This window comes from Leptidea sinapis, chromosome 7, assembly GCF_905404315.1.
Source record: "Leptidea sinapis chromosome 7, ilLepSina1.1, whole genome shotgun sequence".
NCBI lineage: Eukaryota > Metazoa > Arthropoda > Insecta > Lepidoptera > Pieridae > Leptidea > Leptidea sinapis.
Window position 1 is genome coordinate 4,900,499 of NC_066271.1, and position 20,892 is coordinate 4,921,390.

General features: G+C 35.1%; 1 protein-coding gene across 4 annotated transcripts in view; it reads right to left on the reverse strand.

Annotated features, from left to right (window-relative positions):
- LOC126965380 (non-lysosomal glucosylceramidase) overlaps window positions 1-20,892 on the reverse strand; it is a 43,735-nt gene that overhangs the window by 15,123 nt on the left and 7,720 nt on the right. For all 4 annotated transcript variants that reach the window (XM_050808940.1, XM_050808937.1, XM_050808938.1 and 1 more), the window contains exons 6-8: window positions 14,737-14,863; window positions 6,604-6,897; window positions 4,361-4,484 (exon numbers count right to left, since the gene is read on the reverse strand). In XM_050808940.1, coding sequence (XP_050664897.1) covers window positions 4,361-4,484; window positions 6,604-6,897; window positions 14,737-14,863 — 545 coding nt within the window. The remainder of the gene's footprint in view (window positions 1-4,360; window positions 4,485-6,603; window positions 6,898-14,736; window positions 14,864-20,892) is intronic.

Genomic DNA, 20,892 nt, shown 5'->3' on the forward strand with positions numbered 1-20,892 from the left:
CTTTTTTTAAGGGTACCCATGTCTTATGTCCTGTAAACATTCGTAAGGAAGCTCATTCATCTTCTATATATATATTATACTAGCTGACCCGACAGACGACTATTATGTAGATAATAAAAAAATACTGTTTTATAGGAATTTGCCAATAATATTTCAAAACATCAAGAATTATTTCGTAAAAAATGCTCCCTGTTGTTATAATGAAATTTTTACAGAGCAGAACTGTCAAACCGTGCGTCAATAAATACTCTCACAGTAAATATGTCCATACAAAACAAACATGGGAAATAAAAATAAATATGGGTCCCAAATCGAAATAAAAAGTATCCTATCTCTCAAGTTGGACTAAACTGCACTCCATGAACTAATTCCCATTGAAATCCGTTCATTAGTTTAGGAGTCCATAGCGGACAAACAACGTGTCACGTAATTTATATATATTAAGATATAATGAAAATGGTCTTTGTTTGAGGCTCTTTCAAGCCTAAACCACTGATCGTATCGACATGAAACTACCATTCGATGCGAAATTATTTTTTTATTGTTTAATTTATTACCTCTTAAAATCCTCCCAGCGAAGCGGGGGGAACGGCTGGTTTTATATGTAAATATAATATATAGTAATAAAAAACAGAAAGTATATGTATAACCGGATTATCTGCGATATTAGAAGTGGTCGCGTTGTGCATCCGAAACGTCATAACGTAATATCAGTAACAAAACATACCGATAACAATTATTATCAAACGAATCAGCGCACCTGCTTCATTTAAAATAACAAAATTAAGACAAAGATAATGAATACGTCTAGATAGAGCCTCTTGCTGCTAGACAACCGATGAAAACAAGCCAGGCTTATTACTTGTGTATACGTGACAATCAAGTGGAAAAGGAGGACCTACGAGCGTACGGGTCACCTGGTGTTAAGTGATCACCGTCGCCCATATTCTCTTGCAACACCAGAGGAATCACAGGAGCGTTGCCGGCCTTGAAGGAAGGTGTACGCGCTTTTTTGAAGGTACCCATGTCGTATCGTACCGGAAACACCGCACAAGGAAGTTCATTCCACAGCTTTGTAGAACGTGGAAGAAAGCTCCTTGAAAACCGCACTGTGGAGGACCGCCACACATCCAGATGGTGGGGATGATAACCTAACTTGTGGCGTGTCGTGCGAAGGTGGAATTCGGCGGCAGGAATCAGGTGAAACAGCTCTTCGGAACACTCCCCGTGATAAATGCGGTAGAAAACACACAATGAAGCGATGTCTCTACGCAACGCTAAGTGATCCAACCGTTCACAGAGCACTCGGTCCCCGACAATTCGAACCCGGGCCGGCTTGAAGTATTGCCGTGCCCTGTTTATGATGCCCAGTTTCTTCAAATCCAATTTGGCTTTGCACTCCAGATGGCCGCGGAATTGGCAATCACTCGAGTTATCGAGACCCAGAATTCCGATACTAGGCGAGGCTGTAAGGGAAGTGTTGTCGAAGAGCGGTGATACGATAAATGGGTTTTTTTTTAGTGGTAAACGCGCAAACTTGAGTCTTCTGGGGGTTAAATTTGACAAGGTACAATTTACCCCATTCTGCGACCTTCTCAAGAGTTCAAGAGGCTCGAAAGAAGACACCAGTTTCTCTCAACGATTTCCCTAGAGACCTGCATGGCCCGTGGCTTCAGGCCTAGAGCTCTGACACCGCGGGATGGTCGACGGTGTTTTTCCGTTGTCGTCAAGAGTCGTGTTGGAGGCAAAAAGAGCGCACAGGAGATCAGCTTTCTCTTTTAGGGTAGGGTCGTATGGGCCAGGGTGTCATTCCTCATGTGCAACCAAGAGCAGCTTTCCACAACGACCAGAACTGGCGAGTTCCGGTCGGGTAACTGGAAAGCTGCTCGCCGATTTTGTAAGTGTGCGTGCAATGCTCAAAATCCTCTATTTTTAACTGTTAGCCTCAATTTTTTCGACGTTTCCACAGCTGTCACAATCTAGACGTATAAATGATCTAAGTGAAAAGGGTTATCTTTTATAATACCACGTTTTTGTTTACGACCGAGCTGTCTGAATGAGTAAGCGGTATTATCGATATTGCATTCTTGCTCACTCTACGCCACTACCTTTTATATTATTATTCCTTAAGTTGATTCACGAATTCTTACGCTATTATATTATTTTTTATACCAACTTTTGTATTTTTTTTAATATTATTTCTTTTTGCATTTTCTCAAAAACTCTACTGCACCGATTCATGTCGTTTTCATCAATTGGTAGCGTGTTTCTGGAGGAAGGTTTAAGTATATAATTTGTAATAAGTGTTTGTATACATATTTTTATATATTAACGGTATTTGTTGGAGGCGTGGAAAAAAAATATTAGCCGTCTTGGAGCTTTCATCGAAAACGCTGTCTCAGCCCTTTGAGATATAACAAAATAATGTATGATATGATAATGTCTACAGAATAGTCCGCGAAGGCATATGTCTCTCTTAAGGGAAGCATGCTATATCTAATTTAATCCTTTAAATATTTGCAATTATAAATCAGTAATGTAAAAGCTGTTTACACTAATAATAATAATAATAAAATAGCTTTATTTAACTCCACACTAGTTACATAAAAAGTTACACAAAATTGTTTAGTTTAATATTTTACAATTATATTACTAATTAACTTTAATAAATCTACTACTAATCCACTTTAGTCTCCTTCTAATGTGGACCCCCTCAGGGTAAAAGCCTCCTCCAAAGTATTCCATTTTTCTCTATTTTGAGCAATGGTCATCCAGTCTCTCCCTGCGTTGGATGCAATCTGGTCTTGCCAAAGGGCGCCCGGGCGACCTCTACATCTCACGCCTTGCGGTCCTTTCCATTTTGTGGTGTAAATTGTCCATCGATTGTCTCCATATCTCCCAATATGGCCAGCCCATCTCCATTTGAGACTTTTCGGTTATTTTCCGAATTATTATGTTTCTTACTCTATCTCTCAGTTTTATATTTAAACAGCTCCTTTCCAATTGCCCTCTGAGTTGTCTGTATTTTGTGTCTTGCCTTGTGATCAAAAATCCATGTTTGACAGCCATAGGTTAGACAGGGTAGAATTGTTGTATCGAGAATAATCCTTTTCAATTTAATTGGTAATTGCGATTTGAGAATCTCCTTTTGTGCCCAGTACTTTCTCCATGTAATAGCTACTCTCCTATCTATTTCCTCTATGTTTCGGTCTTTTCTAAATGAAATTTGTTTTCCAAGGTAAGTGTAACTCTCTAGGTACTGTGGCACTTTGTTACCCAATACTGGCGTCGTGATGTCGCTGTTTGTCATGATTTTTGTTTTTTCTAAGTTCATTTCCAGGCCTTTTACACTAATGCGATATTAATCCTTATCATTTTATTACTACATAATCCTACTAATATCTCCCCCTTGGCGGGCTTCCGTGCAGAATGGAATGTCGCTATGCCAACTTAATGGCTGACAGGCTTGCCCTGCATGTTTCAGTATCACAACTCTCTGTTATCTCTACTTACAGCCGTTCCCAATATACTATCTACAGATAGAGATAAATTACTACCTCCTACTGTCAGTAATTAGCTGTCAATAATCTGAAGCTGTCCCAATATATCCGATAAGTCATTCTTATCGCCTTATAGTGGGACGCGTGAATTGCAATTTCAACTTTATATCGCTGGTAAGCTATACGGCGCCCCATTGACAGACAGCGCGCACGGATTACCGTCAATAAGTTTATTTGGACAGAAAAGTCAACGATAGTTACGATTTTTATCTCAAGTAAGAGATAGACTGAATATTGGCAACGGCCGTTAAACATTTTATTGAGATAAAACCTTTAGTTGCGAATGCAACGGGCAACTACTAGTTCATTATAAAATCATTCAGAAAATCGTTTTTGTTTCAAAAGCTTTGACTACACAATTCTGATGGCTTTAGACTACGTTATTCCCGAAAACTTACATATTTTTTTTTCTATTGGCAGAATACCGTCTGTCGGGTTAGCTAATAAATCATATAATTCAACATTAAAATATCGCAAATAAGCATATATATATATAGACGACCTGTATAGACGAGTGGTTAGCGATCCTACCTACTAAGCTAGAGGTCCCGGGTTCGAATCCCGGTTCCTCCCATCCTAAGCATTTATATGATGAATATGGAGTTTGTTTCCGAGTCATGGATGTTTAAATGTATTTATGTATGTTCATATATTTGTTATATGAATTTATGTATGTTTAAGTAAGTATATTGTATTAAATATATAATTGTCTTGTAACCCATAACACAGGCTATATATGCTTAACTTGGGACAGGATAATTTGTGTAAAAAGTGTGTCAATATATAGATCGTGTAATTACCTTTTGTGAACTTTTTTATCTTTATTGTACTTAATCATAGGCATATCCCAAACCAAACAAAATTCAGACGCGTTGCATCCACCAGGGTCCAACGAAATCGTGCTTGAGAGCCCGACGGAGTCATCTGTAAAAAAAAATTATTACTACTATTATTTACAATAAAAGCTCGTTCGGTAATTTTTTTAATGAAAATAAGGGACAAGACGAGCAGGACGTTCAGCTGATGGTAATTGATACGCCCTGCCCATTACAATGCAGTGCCGCTCAGGATTCATGAAAAACCCAAAAAATTCTAACTGGCATTACAATTACGCTCGTCACCTTGAGACATAAGATGTTAAGTCTCATTTGCCCAGTAATTTCACTAGCTACGGCGCCCTTCAGACCGAAACACAGTAATATTTACACATTACTGCTCCACGGCATAAATAGGCGCCGTTATCGTACCCATAATCTAGCCGGCATCCTGTGCAAAGGAGCCTCCCACTGGTATGAGAAATTGTTCCATCAACGATAACCCACCATTACCAAAGAAAAGAGAAACATGTCAACAAGTGAATGCAGTTTCGTTGTTACTTCCAATATTACATCATAATCCTACTAATATTATAAATGTGAAATGTCTGGATGTATGTTTGAACTTCTTTAACGCAAACACTACTTAATGGATTTTGATGAAAGTTTGCAGTAATATAGCTTACACACCAGAATAACATATAGGCTATAATTTATAAAACTATTGTGTGAATTATCTATACATTTAAATAAAATTGGAGTGTCTGTTTGTAATATTGAAATAACAGTTTTTTACTATGACGTATATTATGAATACATATACATTATGAATATATATACACCAAAATAACATTTTTTACAATTTTTGTCTGTCTGTCTGTTTGTTCCGGCTAATCCGGCTACTTTTATTGGCAGGTAGCTGATGTAATAAGGAGTGACTCAGGCTACGTTTATTTTAGAAAAATAAAGCAATGTCCAAGAAACGGTCTAACTCTAAAAATAATTTATATGGCAAAACAACGTTTGACGAGTCAATTAGTTCTAGAATATTTTCGTTTCATACACAACAACTCGAGTTGTTTTCTTTTGCTGGTTATGGTTGCCTGATCGACCTGTTATAGTTAGTAAATCATTTGTTGTGACCATCTTGTTCACCAAGCATCTTACACAAATAATTAAGCTCTAAAGGTTGATGCATCCAATATACAATAATTTAAATTTACACAGTTTATTCTTTATTACTTTTTATGAAATAATTTATATTATTTAAACATAATTCATATATTGGATGCAGCCCCTTACATACTAATTTGTTATGTATATTAACAGCCATTATAAAATACTCTATTTGACTGAAGTGGCCGTTGAGTTTCTTGTAAGTTCTTCTCAGGAGCTCAAATCTTTCCAAGCATATGGTAAATTCAGTAATTTAAAAGAAATATTTATAGTGAGTATTCAATCAAGTTTAAGCCTAATTGAATAAAGTTTATTTGACTTTGACTTTGAAACCCTTTTCTCAATTGTTACTCTTTCGTACTGAGGTATCAATATTGGAATGTTGATCTAGTAGCCCATTGTGCCTAGCATCAAGTGGGATATCTTATCGATCCTATTATAAACAATATGTTATATTTTTAAAGTGATAACCCTCACCTCTAGGATTAATACACAAATAATTAAAAACAAAATATGATTTTGTTTTTCAAGTTTTATTAGATCGAATAGATCCTGTAGATGAAGCCACAACCTGAGAGTTGAACAAAGCAAACAGAATTTTATAACGAGGCGGTACTGGAACGGTTAGCTCAGTTGGTTAGAGCACCGGCACGGAACGCCGGAGGTCGTAAGTTCGAGTCCCGCATCGTTCATAAAATTTTGTTTTTCAAGTTATATTTGTGTATTAATCCTAGAAGTGAGGGTTATCACTTTAAAAATATAACATATTGTTTAGATTTACAAGAGCGACATCTCAAGTCAATTTCCTAATATGCAAATATTGGGGTTGAGCAGCTTATCAACTGTAAAGTAGATCCTGTAGATGAAGCTACAACCTGAGAGTTGAACAAAGCAAACAGAATTTTATAACGAGGCGGTACTCGAACGGTTAGCTCAGTTGGTTAGAGCACCGGCAAGGAACGCCGGAGGTCGTGGGTTCGAGTCCCGCATCGTTCATAAAATTTTGTTTTTCAAGTTTTATTTGTGATCCCATTATAGCTTAATAAACTTACTTTTATAAATCTTCTTTGGCTTTTCTTTTTCACTTTTCTTAGTATCTTTATCGGAGCTTTTTAGTGGTGTCGGCGTAAGGCTTGGGTCAGGCTGCAGTCTGCCATTACTCTTTAAACAATCCCACACATAGCTGGAGGTCTTTGTGGAGTTCCAGAAACAGTAACCGTCGTGAATCTTTTCATTCTCCTCTTTTCTCTTAGCTATTGTGAAAGTGAGTGGCATTTCAGCCACTTTTTGCTCCAGCGTAACTCCACTTGTGTGCTCCTCTGAATATCTTTCTAGATCCAATTTACCTGGAAAAGGAATTAGTATTGAAATATGAACGTTAGCGATTGAAATTATTGTGAAATTACTGGCAGTGGGCAGGGCACATAGTTCGACGGACAGATGGCCGGTGGGCAGTAAAGTCCTCGAATGGCGGTAGGATGGACCGACAATCTGGTTAATAATAATAATAATAATATTGACACACTTTTTACTCAAATTATCTTGTCCCAAGTTAAGCATATATAGCCTGTGTTATGGGTTACAAGACAATGATATATTTAATACAATATACTTACTTAAACATACATAAATTTATATAAACATACATAAATACATATAAACATCCATGACTCGGAAACAAACATCCATATTCATCATATAAATGCTTGCACCTACCGGGATTCGAACCCGGGACCTCTAGCTTAGTAGGTAGGATCGCTAACCACTCGGCTATACAGGTCGACAAAGGTTAAGATCGCCGGAATACTTTGGGTAAGGACAGCGCAGTACCGATTGTAGTGAAGATCTTTGGGGGAGGCCTTTGTCCAACAGTGGGCGTCTTCCGGCTGATGGTGATGAAGATGATATTATGTATGTTTTATGGAAACTTTATTCCATTTAAACACCAGTTTCGGAGAAGGTTTAAGTATATGACATTATGGTGACTCCTTATTCGGAACATATATTTTTTATTTAGAAATACCTCTTTCGCAATACAAATAACGTTTTATTACATATGACAATTCATACAATGAGCGAGCGCATTTTGTGTTAGTGTGCGTGCATTGCTCAAAATAGAGTTTAACCGTCAACCTCATTATTTCGACGTTTTCACAACTCGCACACACACACAGTCTCTGGACGTATAAATGATCAAAAGTAATAGTAATTATTCGTAAGGATATCACGTAACATTGAAATCTTATATATAAAATTCTCGTGTCACAATGTTAGTTACCTTACTCCTCCGAAACGGCTTTACTAATTTTTATCAAATTTTATATGTATATTCAGTAGGTCTGAGAATCGGCTACTATCTATTTTTCATCCCCCTAAATGTTAAGGGTGGCCCCTAATTTTTTTTAACGTATTTTTTTGTTTTTATTTTTTTATGATACAGCATTAAAAAATACATACAACCCTAAAATTTTCAACCCTCTACGACCAACCTCTATTTTTGTATCGCGATTTTTATATTATTCTGTTCCATCCACAAATCCGCTACCAATACTTACAATAATTGTAGTACGATAAATTTGGTAGGTCTGAGAATCGGTTGCATCTTCTTTTTAAACCCCAATTTTTTTTTTATTACTTTATATAGCAATACAACGTTTGCTGGGTCAGCTAGTTCAAATCTAAATATAATATTTTCAAGGTATTAATTGCTCATAACTATCACAAGGTCTTTGGTTTTGCTGAGATGACTAACAAGTGAACAATTGTGCGTTTGTAAGTGATCTAATTGTGTTAATATCACAAGGAGTTAACAAATTTTATTGCATAGATACACCTCATGTCTATTCTTCTGACTAATACAGAATGTAATCGTTATGTGTGACCGATTACTGCATAACTATTACATAAACGTAGGTCACACTAAAAGTTTTGCGTAACTTAAAGTAAAGCGTAGTTTAGTGAAATAAATATTATGACAGTACACTGCCAGTACAAATACGAGAACCTCCTATACGCCCATAAAAATATTAGCCAATTTAAAAAGAATAGTGATGTACACAGTGTCAATACTCGAAACAAACATAAACTCGCAATTCCATCTACTAAGGCTCCGTTAAATTGCTAAATCTTTTAAAGTGGATTGTGTTGTATTTTATAATAAACTCCCAAATGAAATTAAAATGTTACCTATTAAAAAATTTAAATGTATCGTAAAAAATAAATTAACATCTAAGGCCTATTATAGCGTGAAAGATTATTTGAATGATAAAGATAGTTGGAATTAATGTTCTAAATTTTGTTAATGAAAATTGTTATACTCATTTGAATGCTATTGTAACTTTTGTACTTCATCCTGACTTGCACTAAATAACTTATAAAGTTTTACAGTGAATAAAGATTTTTTAACTTCTTTGACTAAAAAAACAACATGTTATAACGAAAATTTTATGTTTATTGCTTTTCAAAATACTCTCCTTTACATTTTAAACAAATTCATGCGATCGAACCATTTTTTAAAACGGGAGGACCACAGATCTGAAGGCATGTTTTCTACGTGCTGATTGAACGCTATCACTGCCTCTTCGGAATTGGTAAAAGTGAAACCTCTCATCAAATGGGTTTTGCCCAAAAAAAATCACAGAGTGCTCGGGGCTATGTGCAGGATGGGCGACAAGTTGTACTTTTTCGGAAGATATAGATAAAAATTACTTAGTTTTGTTGGCCGTGTGTGAAGAAGCGTTGTCATGATGTAGGAGAACGCGCCTTTTTGGTCGTCTTTCGCGAACTTTTTTTAAGACCCTGGAAACATATGGTAGAACACCAATCTTCAAGTGGAATTGTGCAGATGGGATCCTGGGAGCTAAGAAAAAAAATGCGATCATTTTTTTACCAACGTTTCTCGCCTGCCTCACTTTTGATGGCTTGTTCTCATTTTCAAACACCCATTCACAAGATTGTTGTTTTTTTCGGGTTCCAAACAATAAATCCACTTTACCGTCTCCTGTGACAATGTCATAAACAGCATTAGAATGTTCGTGGTCGTACTTCATTAGCATTTGTGAGCACCATTCCGCGAGCCCGCTTCTGCTCCGCTGTCAGTTCATGAGGGATCCAACGACAACAAAGTTTCCGAACTTTCAATTCTTCGTAAAAAAAATTCTGAATTTGGCTCATACCAATCCCCAGTAGTCCTCGACTTGTCTCATAAGTAATCCGCGGGTTTTCTTCAATTAGCCGCTTAACAGTAGCCAATTTATTTTCGTTGACCGCAATTGAAGGCCGCCCCTTCACAAAATTCGTCATGTAAAGAAACCCGACCTCTCTCAAATTCAGTAAGCCATCGCATCACGGTACTCAAGCAAGGTGCTTAAGCATTTTGAAGACGAGCGGCACAGTCTTGCGGAGAGAGAGAACTTTTAAAATCATATAAAATTCATCGCTCTAAAATCTTTTCGACTTAATTCTATTTTCGTTGCGTTCGTAGAACTTTTATGTGTGATAAAAAACAATTGACAAATGATTTCCCGCTAATTGTTTTTTTTTTTATTACTAAGAAGGTTGCAACGTTTCAAAAAATATAACATTCGAAATTAAAATAGTTCCGATTAGCTAGAAGTGCAAAACTTTTAGTGTGCCCCATTTTACATTAGTAGGTACATTATATAATCAGTAAATAACATCAATAACTTTTTTTAAATCAGACGAGAAGTGTCCAAAATTGATATTAAACACTTCCATACATTTAGTATGAGATTTGTAAAAAGGTCAGTATATCACACTACAAGGATTTCACTTCGAATACAAAATTGTGTACTTCAACATCATCATCATCAGCCGGAAGACGTCCACTGCTGGACAAAGGCCTCCCCCAAGCATTTCCACGACGATCGGTCCTGCGCTGCCCTCATCCAACGTATTCCGGCCATCTTGACCAGATCGTCGGTCCATCTTGAGGGTGGCCTACCATCACTGCGTCTTCCGGTACGTGGTGGCCATTCAAGAACTTTACTGCCCCAACGGGCCATCTGTCCGTCGAACTATGTGCCATATATGTAATATGTACTATCAAGTAAATATTTAATCGTAATTTTGTAATATAGATAAAAAGTTGCCCTTAACTCCTTAATCATTTTAATGTAAACACAGTATAGTTATCGATACATAACTCAAAAAAAGATAATCTTGTGCATTATCTTTTAATTGCAAATAATGCATTATACTGTTATCAATGTCTACAGAATTACGTTATTTAATCTATGGAAAACATATTTTTTTTTCTTTTTGTTGATTACTATTATTATACTTCATTGTAAGTATTTTTTCATCTTAACTTTGTTACAAATAAAATAAATAATATGATTTAAAAAAAATACTCGAATGCACAATCACTCATATAAACATGTACTTATTTGTTTTAAGTTTTCTTATTTGTATTATTGTTCAAAACGTAAGGTATTATTTTAGTTTACTTCAACCGTTATCTTTATAAGTCGTTAGCCACATCCAGTACTTCTTATTCCGTATAAATATAAAATATGTTGATGTTCTTTTGTTGAGAATTTTTTATGTACCTTCATTTTTTTGTAATTGTTCACTTTGTTTGTTTTGCATACTTAGTCATAGAAACCTAAGGTAATATTATATTGTACATTTATGTAAAATTCTCATGCAAGTGATTTTATGTTAAATCTTATGAGAATAAATGTCTTTAAACCGAAACTATGCTACTCTGTTTACGATACGATCTATGTTGTAATAAGTGTAATTTAATTTAAGCGGCAGCACACAGATAAGCTTCTTAAAAGTGAAGTGTGTGTTATTGTATTTTAAACTATATACTACATTGTATTTTGAATAAATAAATAATAAAAACTATGAAAATCGGTCATGATTTCGTCAAGATAGCGGTCAGTACAATGTACTGATATATGGATGTATAACGTCTTGGGTTGAAACTGCAGTTTGTAAAAGTTATAGTTAAAAAATAATACTAACGATTATCGTATATTATCAATTAATTGTGTTTTAACCACAGTTTTAAATTGTAATAAGACCATGGAAATTGTCCTAAAGTTTTATGTTAGGTAAATTTCTATGGTATTTAAATGATTAAACTTGATGAAGTATTACGAAACTAATGGCGTTTAGCAAAAAAGATCACCATTTGAAAAATAATAAATATATACATCTTTTTAAGAGATTACGCGTTTCCGAGAAAAATGGTCTTGACAGTCGGACATAGTCAAAACTTATACTTACAAATAAACTTGGTATCAAGTTATAACTGATGATAAACAAAGAAAATGCAAAATGTTAACAATATCGTTGACAACACTGTCAATACAATAATAATTCTGAAGTTTTCCGAATGACAAGTTGCCTTGCAAATAAACGCGGGAAACGTTATACGTCCGAACAAACCATTCGTAAGCAAAATGTCTATTTGTAAACATTTTACATATTCTTGGCTTATGATTAGTTATAACTTTATGCCAATTTTATTTGTAAGGCCGTTACCTTTTCATTTTAATGACGTTCTTAACACATAGACAAATCGTGTCGGAAAAAGCCGTCTCGGAGCTTTCAATAAAAACGTTGTCTAAGCCCTTTGAGATATATAACAAAAAATGTATGATAGAATTGTGCATCTTGTATAGAAACGTCCGCGATGGCATATGTCTATCTCTCTCTCAAATTGCAGTGGGGCCCCCATATTGAAGGATTGGCGAATAGGCTTAGTTCTGCAGCATATGCGGTTAAGAAAATTAGACGCCTAACTGACATAGATACGGCGAGATTAGTATACTTTAGTTATTTTCATAGTATTATGTCCTATGGTATATTGTTATGGGGCAGTGCGGTCGATATTAATACTATCTTTGTGCTGCAGAAGAGGGCTATTCGCGCGATTTATAACCTAGGTCCTAAAGAAACATTAAGAGAAAAATTTAAAGAAATAAACATTTTGACTGTTGCTTCTCAATACATTTTTGATAATGTTTTGTATGTTCATAAGCACATTGAGGAATTTTCTAGAAACTGTGACATTCATAATGTTAACACGAGGAACAAACATAAACTTGTTATGCCTACTACTCGGTTGGGTCGAGTTAGTAAGTCTTTTGTCGGGCGATGTATATGCTTCTACAATATGATCCCAGAAAATGTACAAAACAAATGTGTTACGAAATTTAAAAGAATTGTTAAAAAACGTTTGTGTGGGAAAGGTTATTATAGCATAAACGATTTTCTTAATGACACCACGGACTGGGATTAAAGCGAACACCCTCAGGCTCTTTAATTATTAATGTTTATTGTACGATATTACATTGTAATCCATATTTTATATAAAAAAAAAACCCCGTTGAGTTTCTTGCGCCCATTCTTCTCAGGTCTGAGGCAGTCTCTTTTGAATGGGTGGTAGATTTTGACGTTCAATAAGTGATTATAAATCCTATTTTGAATAAAAATATTTGAATTTGAATTTGAATTCTTAAGGGTATATCCGTTGTTTCATTTTTAACTAATTAAATAATGATAATACATTTTTTACTGCCTTTATCCCGAACTAGCTGACCCGGCAAACGTTGTTTTGCCATATAAAGTATAATTCACGCGATAGTTTTATAAGTAATAAAATATTGCCTATATTATAGCCTGTACATCATTTTGTTCTATTGTCAATAGTTTTTGCAGCGCACGCAAAAATAGGTTTTCGATTTTACACCTTGTGTTACAAAAAAGCAATTTTATTACGGATCCCTAATTTTGAAAAAAAAACATAGCCTATAGCCTTCCTCGATAAATGGACTACCCAACACTGAAAGAATCATTCAAATCGGACCAGTAGTACCAGAGATTAGCGCGTTCAAACAAACAAACAAACACTGCAGCTTTATAATATTAATAGAATCTATTCTTACATCATAATATTTTTTTTTTCCATTGACAGAAGAGCGTCTTTCAAGACAGCTTGTGTCTTATAAAAACAAAGCCGAAATATGGAACATTCCACAAACTACACCATAATAAGCATCGACTGTTATATCTATACATTGCAACCTTTATTCCAGTTGTTTAAAATATTCTTGGTCGATAAAAAGGCATTTATTTTTGTCTAAATTGATTCCTTTAGAATTCTTTTTGATGTCATTTCTAATACTACTATCGGAGAAGCGGCGCAAAACAAAACTCTCCCAGCATTCTATTTTTACGCTCATTTTAATGAAATATACAATACTGTCATTGCTATTGCTATAAAATAATCAAAGTATAGTTCCCAGGCTGTCCGATCACTTAGATATTCAGCTGTGGAGTAGTAGGATTTACGACAGAGCCATTTTTTAATATTTATAGGCAGCAATGTAAAACATTCAGTTCAGGTAACGTATGTTGAATTTAGGAACCGATTCGGACAGTGACATTTGACACACTATTAAGGAGAAAAATGTGCTTAAATTATCTTTAAGCACTCTTTTGCCGTTCCGCTATCAGACAGCGAATGGTATGTCCTTAAAAACACTAATTAAATTTGAAAACAAAACTTATGAACAATGCTGGACGCGAACTCGCGACCTCTCGCGTTCCGTGCGAGCGCTCTTCCACTGAGCCAACCGTTCGAGTGACATCTTTGATAAGGTTGAGCAAGTTATCATTACTGTAAAGTAGATTCTGTAGATGAAGTCACAACCTGAGAGTTGAACAAGGCTTACAAGATTTATACTCATAACAAATTTAATTTGTGTAATTAATCCCAGTAGTGAGGGTTATCACTTTAAAAAAATAACAAAATGTCCTTAAATGTGTATAGAATCCTTAAATGTCTATGGAACAAATTCCACCTTCGCACGACACGCCACAAGTTAGGATATCATCCCCACCATCTGGATGTGTGGCGGTCCTCCACAGTGCGGTTTTCAAGGAGCTTTCTTCCTCGTACCACGAAGCTGTGGAATGAGCTTCCTTGTGCGGTGTTTCCGGGACGATACGACATGGGTACCTTCAAAAATAGCGCGTACACCTTCCTTAAAGGCCGGCAACGCTCCTGTGATTCCTCTGGTGTTGCAAGAGATTGTGGGCGGCGGTGATCACTTAACAACAGGTGACCCGTACGCTCATTTGTCCTCATATTTCAAAATAGATATAGATATACATACACAAGCATACTAAAATAATTATTAACATACCGATATTTTTCCTCTTATTGGAACCCGCAAGTACTTCAGTCCAGGTGAATGTTATGCTTACGGTGCGGCGTTCTTTGGAGACATTTTGAGCCGTGAACACGAATACTGCGCAGGGCAAACTTGTATCCTAAAACAGAATATAATCAAATCAAATCAAAATCAGTTTATTCAAGTAGGTCACGAAAATGAATATCAAAAATAAAAAATCTTATTGAATCTACCGCTACTTCGTAAAGAGTCGAGCTAATGAGAAGAAGTAGCAAGAAACTCATTGCCACTCTTTTATATCAATATTTACAGATCATTTCAATTAGGTACAATATAATATGTAAAATGTAAAATGATGCAACAAACACACTCAAACGTCAAATAGTCAATGTCTTACACGAGTAAGTCAAAAAAAATAAATGTAAATTAATACAAAAGTTATTGAGTACAGTAGCTGCATCATCCACATACACCATAAATCAATAAAGGTATTCTGTGAGCATTTTATAAGCGATTATAAATAAATAAACATGTATATATACATACATATATATGTATATACACAATAACTTTAAAGAATCTGAAACCGAGTCCCCGGCAACAGGATCATCCTGCCACCACAAGCAGCGCCCGTTCACGAGCATGACGCATGAGCCAGCCATCGCCTCCCTCAACCATATTTTAGGGAAGGGGACGACCCGTCCCATGTCGCCGCCACAAGCAGTGACATTAAAGCGAGCATGAAATCAATAATTGTTGTAAAGCAACCGAAATACGTACTAAGCCCCCTCCCGTTCCCCTTTCGCCCCCTCGCGCTCGTCCTGTTGCGTCAGTACGGTTTGCAGTTCCAATACCGTTAGGTACAGGTCGTGATATTTTCGTGCGTTTATGTTTTTACGGTTTGACTTTTGTTGTTAATAGTTCTGTAGTTACTGTTGTTCTGTGATTAATACACAAATTAAATTTGAAAAAAAAATATGAAAGATACGGGACGCGAACCCACGACCCACGTTCAGTGCGAGTGCTCTTACAACTGAGCCAACCGTTCGAGTGACGTATCGTCATAAAATCTTGTATGCTTTGTCCAACTCTCAGGTTGTGGCTTCATCTACAGGATCTACTTTACACTTGATAACCTGCTCAAGGCAAATATTTGCATATAAGGAAATTGACTTGAGATGTAAAAAAAAACATAAATTGTTTAGATTCGCAAGAGCGACATCGTTCATAAAATTGTGTTTTCAAATTTATTTGTGTACTAGCTGACCCGACAGACGTTGTTCTGTCCATTAAATTAAGTTTATTTTTTACCTCCTGAGAAAGTAAGAAAGATATAAATTCTAGTAAGTTATTCATTTTAAACTTTTCTTTCAATTTGATTTCTGAACGACGAGGGACATATCAAAGGAAAAATTTATTTAATTCCGAGCATTTTCATATTTATTCACCTTTTAAACCGTCTCTGGACTTCCAGAATTATTCAAGACCAAAATTAGCCAAATCGGTCCAGCCGTTCTCGAGTTTTAACGAGTTTAACGAACAGCAATTCATTTTTATATATATAGATTATTTCCAGATGTGAGGGTTATCACTTAAAAATAACATAATTGTTATTCTGTGTCTTAAAACATAAACTTAATCCGTCTTTTTAATAAACGCAGAGTAAAGTTACTGCAAGTTTAAAATTACTTCCCCCTGTCATGTAGTTCTTAACGCTACGTTTATTAATAAGACAGTTTCGGTATTATTACAAAAAATAAATAATAGTTGAGAAAACTAAAAAGCACGCTTTATATAAAATTCAACTATAAAATAGAAAATAAATTTAAATTGAAAATAGCGTAAAAAACATATATTTTATTGTAAAAAAAAGTGTGGGGTGCTTTTTAAGATATTATTAAAATAATAATTCTTCTACACCCCACGCTTTTTTTACAATAAAATATTTTTTTTAACTATTATTTATTTTTCATTTTTTAGTAAAATTAGTGTAATGTCACCGGTCCTCGATAAATCTACAAAGTTTGAACGAAATCTAGCCGTTTAAAGTGGGTCAAAATCGCGCCCAAAGAAGTCGGTTACAAACATACAAACATACAGGTGAAGCTTATATAAAGCGTATAAAAAAAATTATGCATGGCTTAGACACGGTCGTGTTTTGTTAGACAGTGGCCTAACTATAACAACGTCAGTAACCTAACAATAACGACGTCTACAATAGTTTCCCTTTTTTATTACAAAACAGTGTAACATTATCATCATCAGCCGGAAGACGTCCACTGCTGGATGGCCTGGCCCTTAAAGATGTCACGAGGATCGGTCCTGTGCTGCCCTCATCCAACGTATTCCGGCGATCTTGACCAGATCGTCGGTCCATCTTGTCTATATATATCATCTAGCAATACTGCGTCTTCCGGTCCGTGGTCGCCATTCGAGGACTTTACTGCGCCACAGGCCATCTGTCCGTGGAACTATGTGCCCTGACCACTGCCACTTCAGTTTCGCAATCATTTGATGTATGTCGGTAACTTTGGTTCTCCTACGGATCTCCTCATTTCTGATTCGATCTAGCGGGGAAACTCCGAGCATTGCCCTGTGAGCGACCATGAGCTTCCTCATAAAACAGTGTTCAGCTTTTGTTTAACTAAAACTTCGTTAAGCACAATATAAACTGAATTGTACAGAAACAATTAAAGGAACGGAATGCAATTTTTGACAGCTGTCATCTATCTGTCATCATATTGTTTATTTTTTATTTATTTAGAGCCTTAGATTAAGGATTGGTCTCCGCCGCGCTCCAGGCGAAGATGCAAAGTACGGCAATTAATACAACGCCCAAGTGGGCGTACTCGAACCAGTCTCGAGCAACGTGTGACGTTGACGTGCCACATGGTCTGTTAAACGTTGCTAATAATTTAAACTCAAATGCCGGGTTGCGTAGTAAAACTTTGTAAAAGTAATACTACTAGAATTAAGAAAGACACTGGGATCACATATAATCAGTAAGTATTTTGTATTTTATTAATTTCAATGTAAAATAACACGAAGCGTATGTTACAAAATTTGAAAGATGCCATTGAGTGTCAAGATGCCACGCACACAGGCATCTAAAAGTTGTCTTAATAAAAAAGCTATTGTTCTTAGGTAGTGCGGTATCTAGTTGGAGCGCAGCGGAGACCAATCCTTAAACTAATGTGAATGAATCCGACTGTACATTTAATGTCAATGTTAAAAAGAACGCTGTGATAAAGGTGTTCCTAATCTTATATATAAAATCCTCGTGTCTCAATGTTAGTTACCTTACTCCTCCGAAACGGCTTTACTGATTTTTACCAAATATTATATGCATATTCAGTAGGTCTGAGAATCGGCTACTATCTATTTTTCATCCCCCTAAATGTTAAGGGTAGTCCACCCCTAAATTTTTTTTATTTTTTTTTGACGTATTTATTTGTTTTTATCTTATTATTTATGATACAGCATTAAAAAATACACAGAACCCTCAATTTTCAACCCTCCACAATCAACCCCTATTTTTGTATGGTGATTTTTATATTATTCTGTTCCATCCACAAATCCGCTCTAGGGTTGCAAGATGACAATGGATCTATACTTACAATAATTGTAGTACGATAAATTTGGTAGGTCCGAGAATCGGTTGCATCAACTTTTTACACCCCAAAAATTTCTTTATTACTTTATATAGCAATACAACGTTTACAAGCTAGTTTTAATATAATAATTTAACTACCTTATCTAATAATTAATGATATTTCATTATCGGAACTAAAAATCGGCGTCAGTAATACATGATTTGGTGGAATCGTTTTTTACTTATCATATCACATCATAATATAAGATTGCAAATCACACACCTGGGAATATCTTAATCCTGATATATATAAATTACGTGACACGTTGTTTGTCCGCGATAGACTCCTACTAATGAACGGATTTAAATGGGGATTACTTCATGGAGTGCAGTTTGGTCCAACTTGAGAGATGGGATAGTTTTTATTTCGATTTGGAACCCATAATTATTTTTATTTCCAATATTCGTTTTGTATGGACATATTTTCTGTGAGAGAATTTATTGACGCACGGTTTGACAGTTCTGCTGTGAAACAATTTCATTACAACAACAGGGAGCATATGTTACGAAATAATTCTTGAGGTTATTAAATATTCTTGGCAAGTCCATCAAAAACAGTATTTTATTTCTTACTAGCTGACCCGACAGACGTTGTGTTGTATATAAAATTAAGTTAATTTTTAACCTCCTGAGAAAGTTAGAAATATAATATAAATTCTAGTGAGTTATTCAATTTAAACTATTCTTTCAATTTGATTTCTGAACGACGGGGGACACATCAAAGGAAAAACAAAATTGTTGTTTTTATTTAATTCCAAGCATTTTCATATTTATTCACCTTTTAAACCTTCTCTGGACTTCCACGAATAATACAAGACCTAAATTGGCCAAATCGGTGCAGCCGTTCTCGAGTTTTAGCGAGACTAACGAACAGCAATTTATTTTTATATATATAGATAGATGTACTGAACAACGTCTGTCGAGTCAGTTTGTAATATATATAAATTACGTGACACGTTGTTTGTCCTCAATGGACTCCTTAACTAATGAACGGATTTTAATGGGGATTACTTCATGGAGTGCAGTTTGGTCCAACTTGAGAGATAGGATAGTTTTTATATCGATTTGGGACCCATAATTATTATTATATTCAATATTTGTTTTGTATGGACAGTTTGACAGTTCCGCTGTGAAACAATTTCATTATAACAACAGGGAGCATTGTTTACGAAATAATTCTTGATGATCCGTATAAAACAGTATTTTTTTTATTATCTTCAGAACAACGTCTGTCAGGTCAGCTAGTAATTATATATATTATCTATATTATCTATATTATATATATATATATATATATATATATATATATATATGTATATATATATATATATATATATATATATATATATATATATATATATATATATATATATATATATATATATATGTATATTATATCAATTGCGGAAATTAATTCCACACTGACTCATATCTAACAACATGGAGTAATGTTATCAAAATAGTATTTTTGTTGAGATAAACATGCTTAAATATCAAACCAATTTAAAATCACTTAATTCATGTAGGTCAAGTAAATGACACAAAATTGATTAATTTAGAATTCTTTTTGATGTCATTTATAATACTACTAGACACTACTACCGCTTCGGAAACAAATGGCGCTCTGAGAGAGAAGAAGCGGCGCTTGGCTCTCCCAGCATTCTTTTTTGTACTCTTTGTAATGACATGTACAATATTGTACTGTCATTGTTATTGCTATAAAATTATCATAATCTTGTCCCAGGCTGTCTGATCACTTAGGTAGGTATTCAGCTGTGGAGTAGTGGATTTACGCCAGAGCCATTTTTTAATAAAACATTTAAATTTATAGATAATGGCTGGTGTAACAGTGGCTGGGACTTGTTTATCTAATAAATAAAATTCTCGTGTCGCGGTGTTTGTAGTTAAACTCCTCCGAAACGGCTTGACCGATGAAATCTCATGAAATTTTGTGTGCTTATTGGGTAGGTCTGACAATCGAACGACATCTATTTTTCATCCCCCTAAATGTTAAGGGTAGTCCAAGCTATTTTTTTTTAATTTTTAAATAAATTATTTATTTTTTTATGATACAACATTAAAAAATGTATACAACTACTAATTTTCACCCGTCTACGGTCAACACCTATTTTTGTATAGAGTTTTTTATTCTGTTCCATTCCAGCAACAGGGTTGCAAGATGGCAATCGAATATAATAATTATTGCAATACGATAACATTTGGTAGGTCTGAGAATCGGTCATCATCTATTTTTTATACCCCAAAAATTTTAATTAAGTATTGAATTTGTTACTTTATATGGCAATAAAACGTTTGCTGGGTCAGCTAGTTCATTAAAAATAATATCCTAGTGATGCTTCTTTTGCACACCGTACAAAGCGACACTGTGACATCATCGACATCAGATCCAGAGATAATGTAAACGGGTTGTATGTTTTTATACCTAAAGCGCGAAAAGACACACACACCTGTGTATATCAAATAAATAACGGGTACAATTACGTATTTCTATCGGA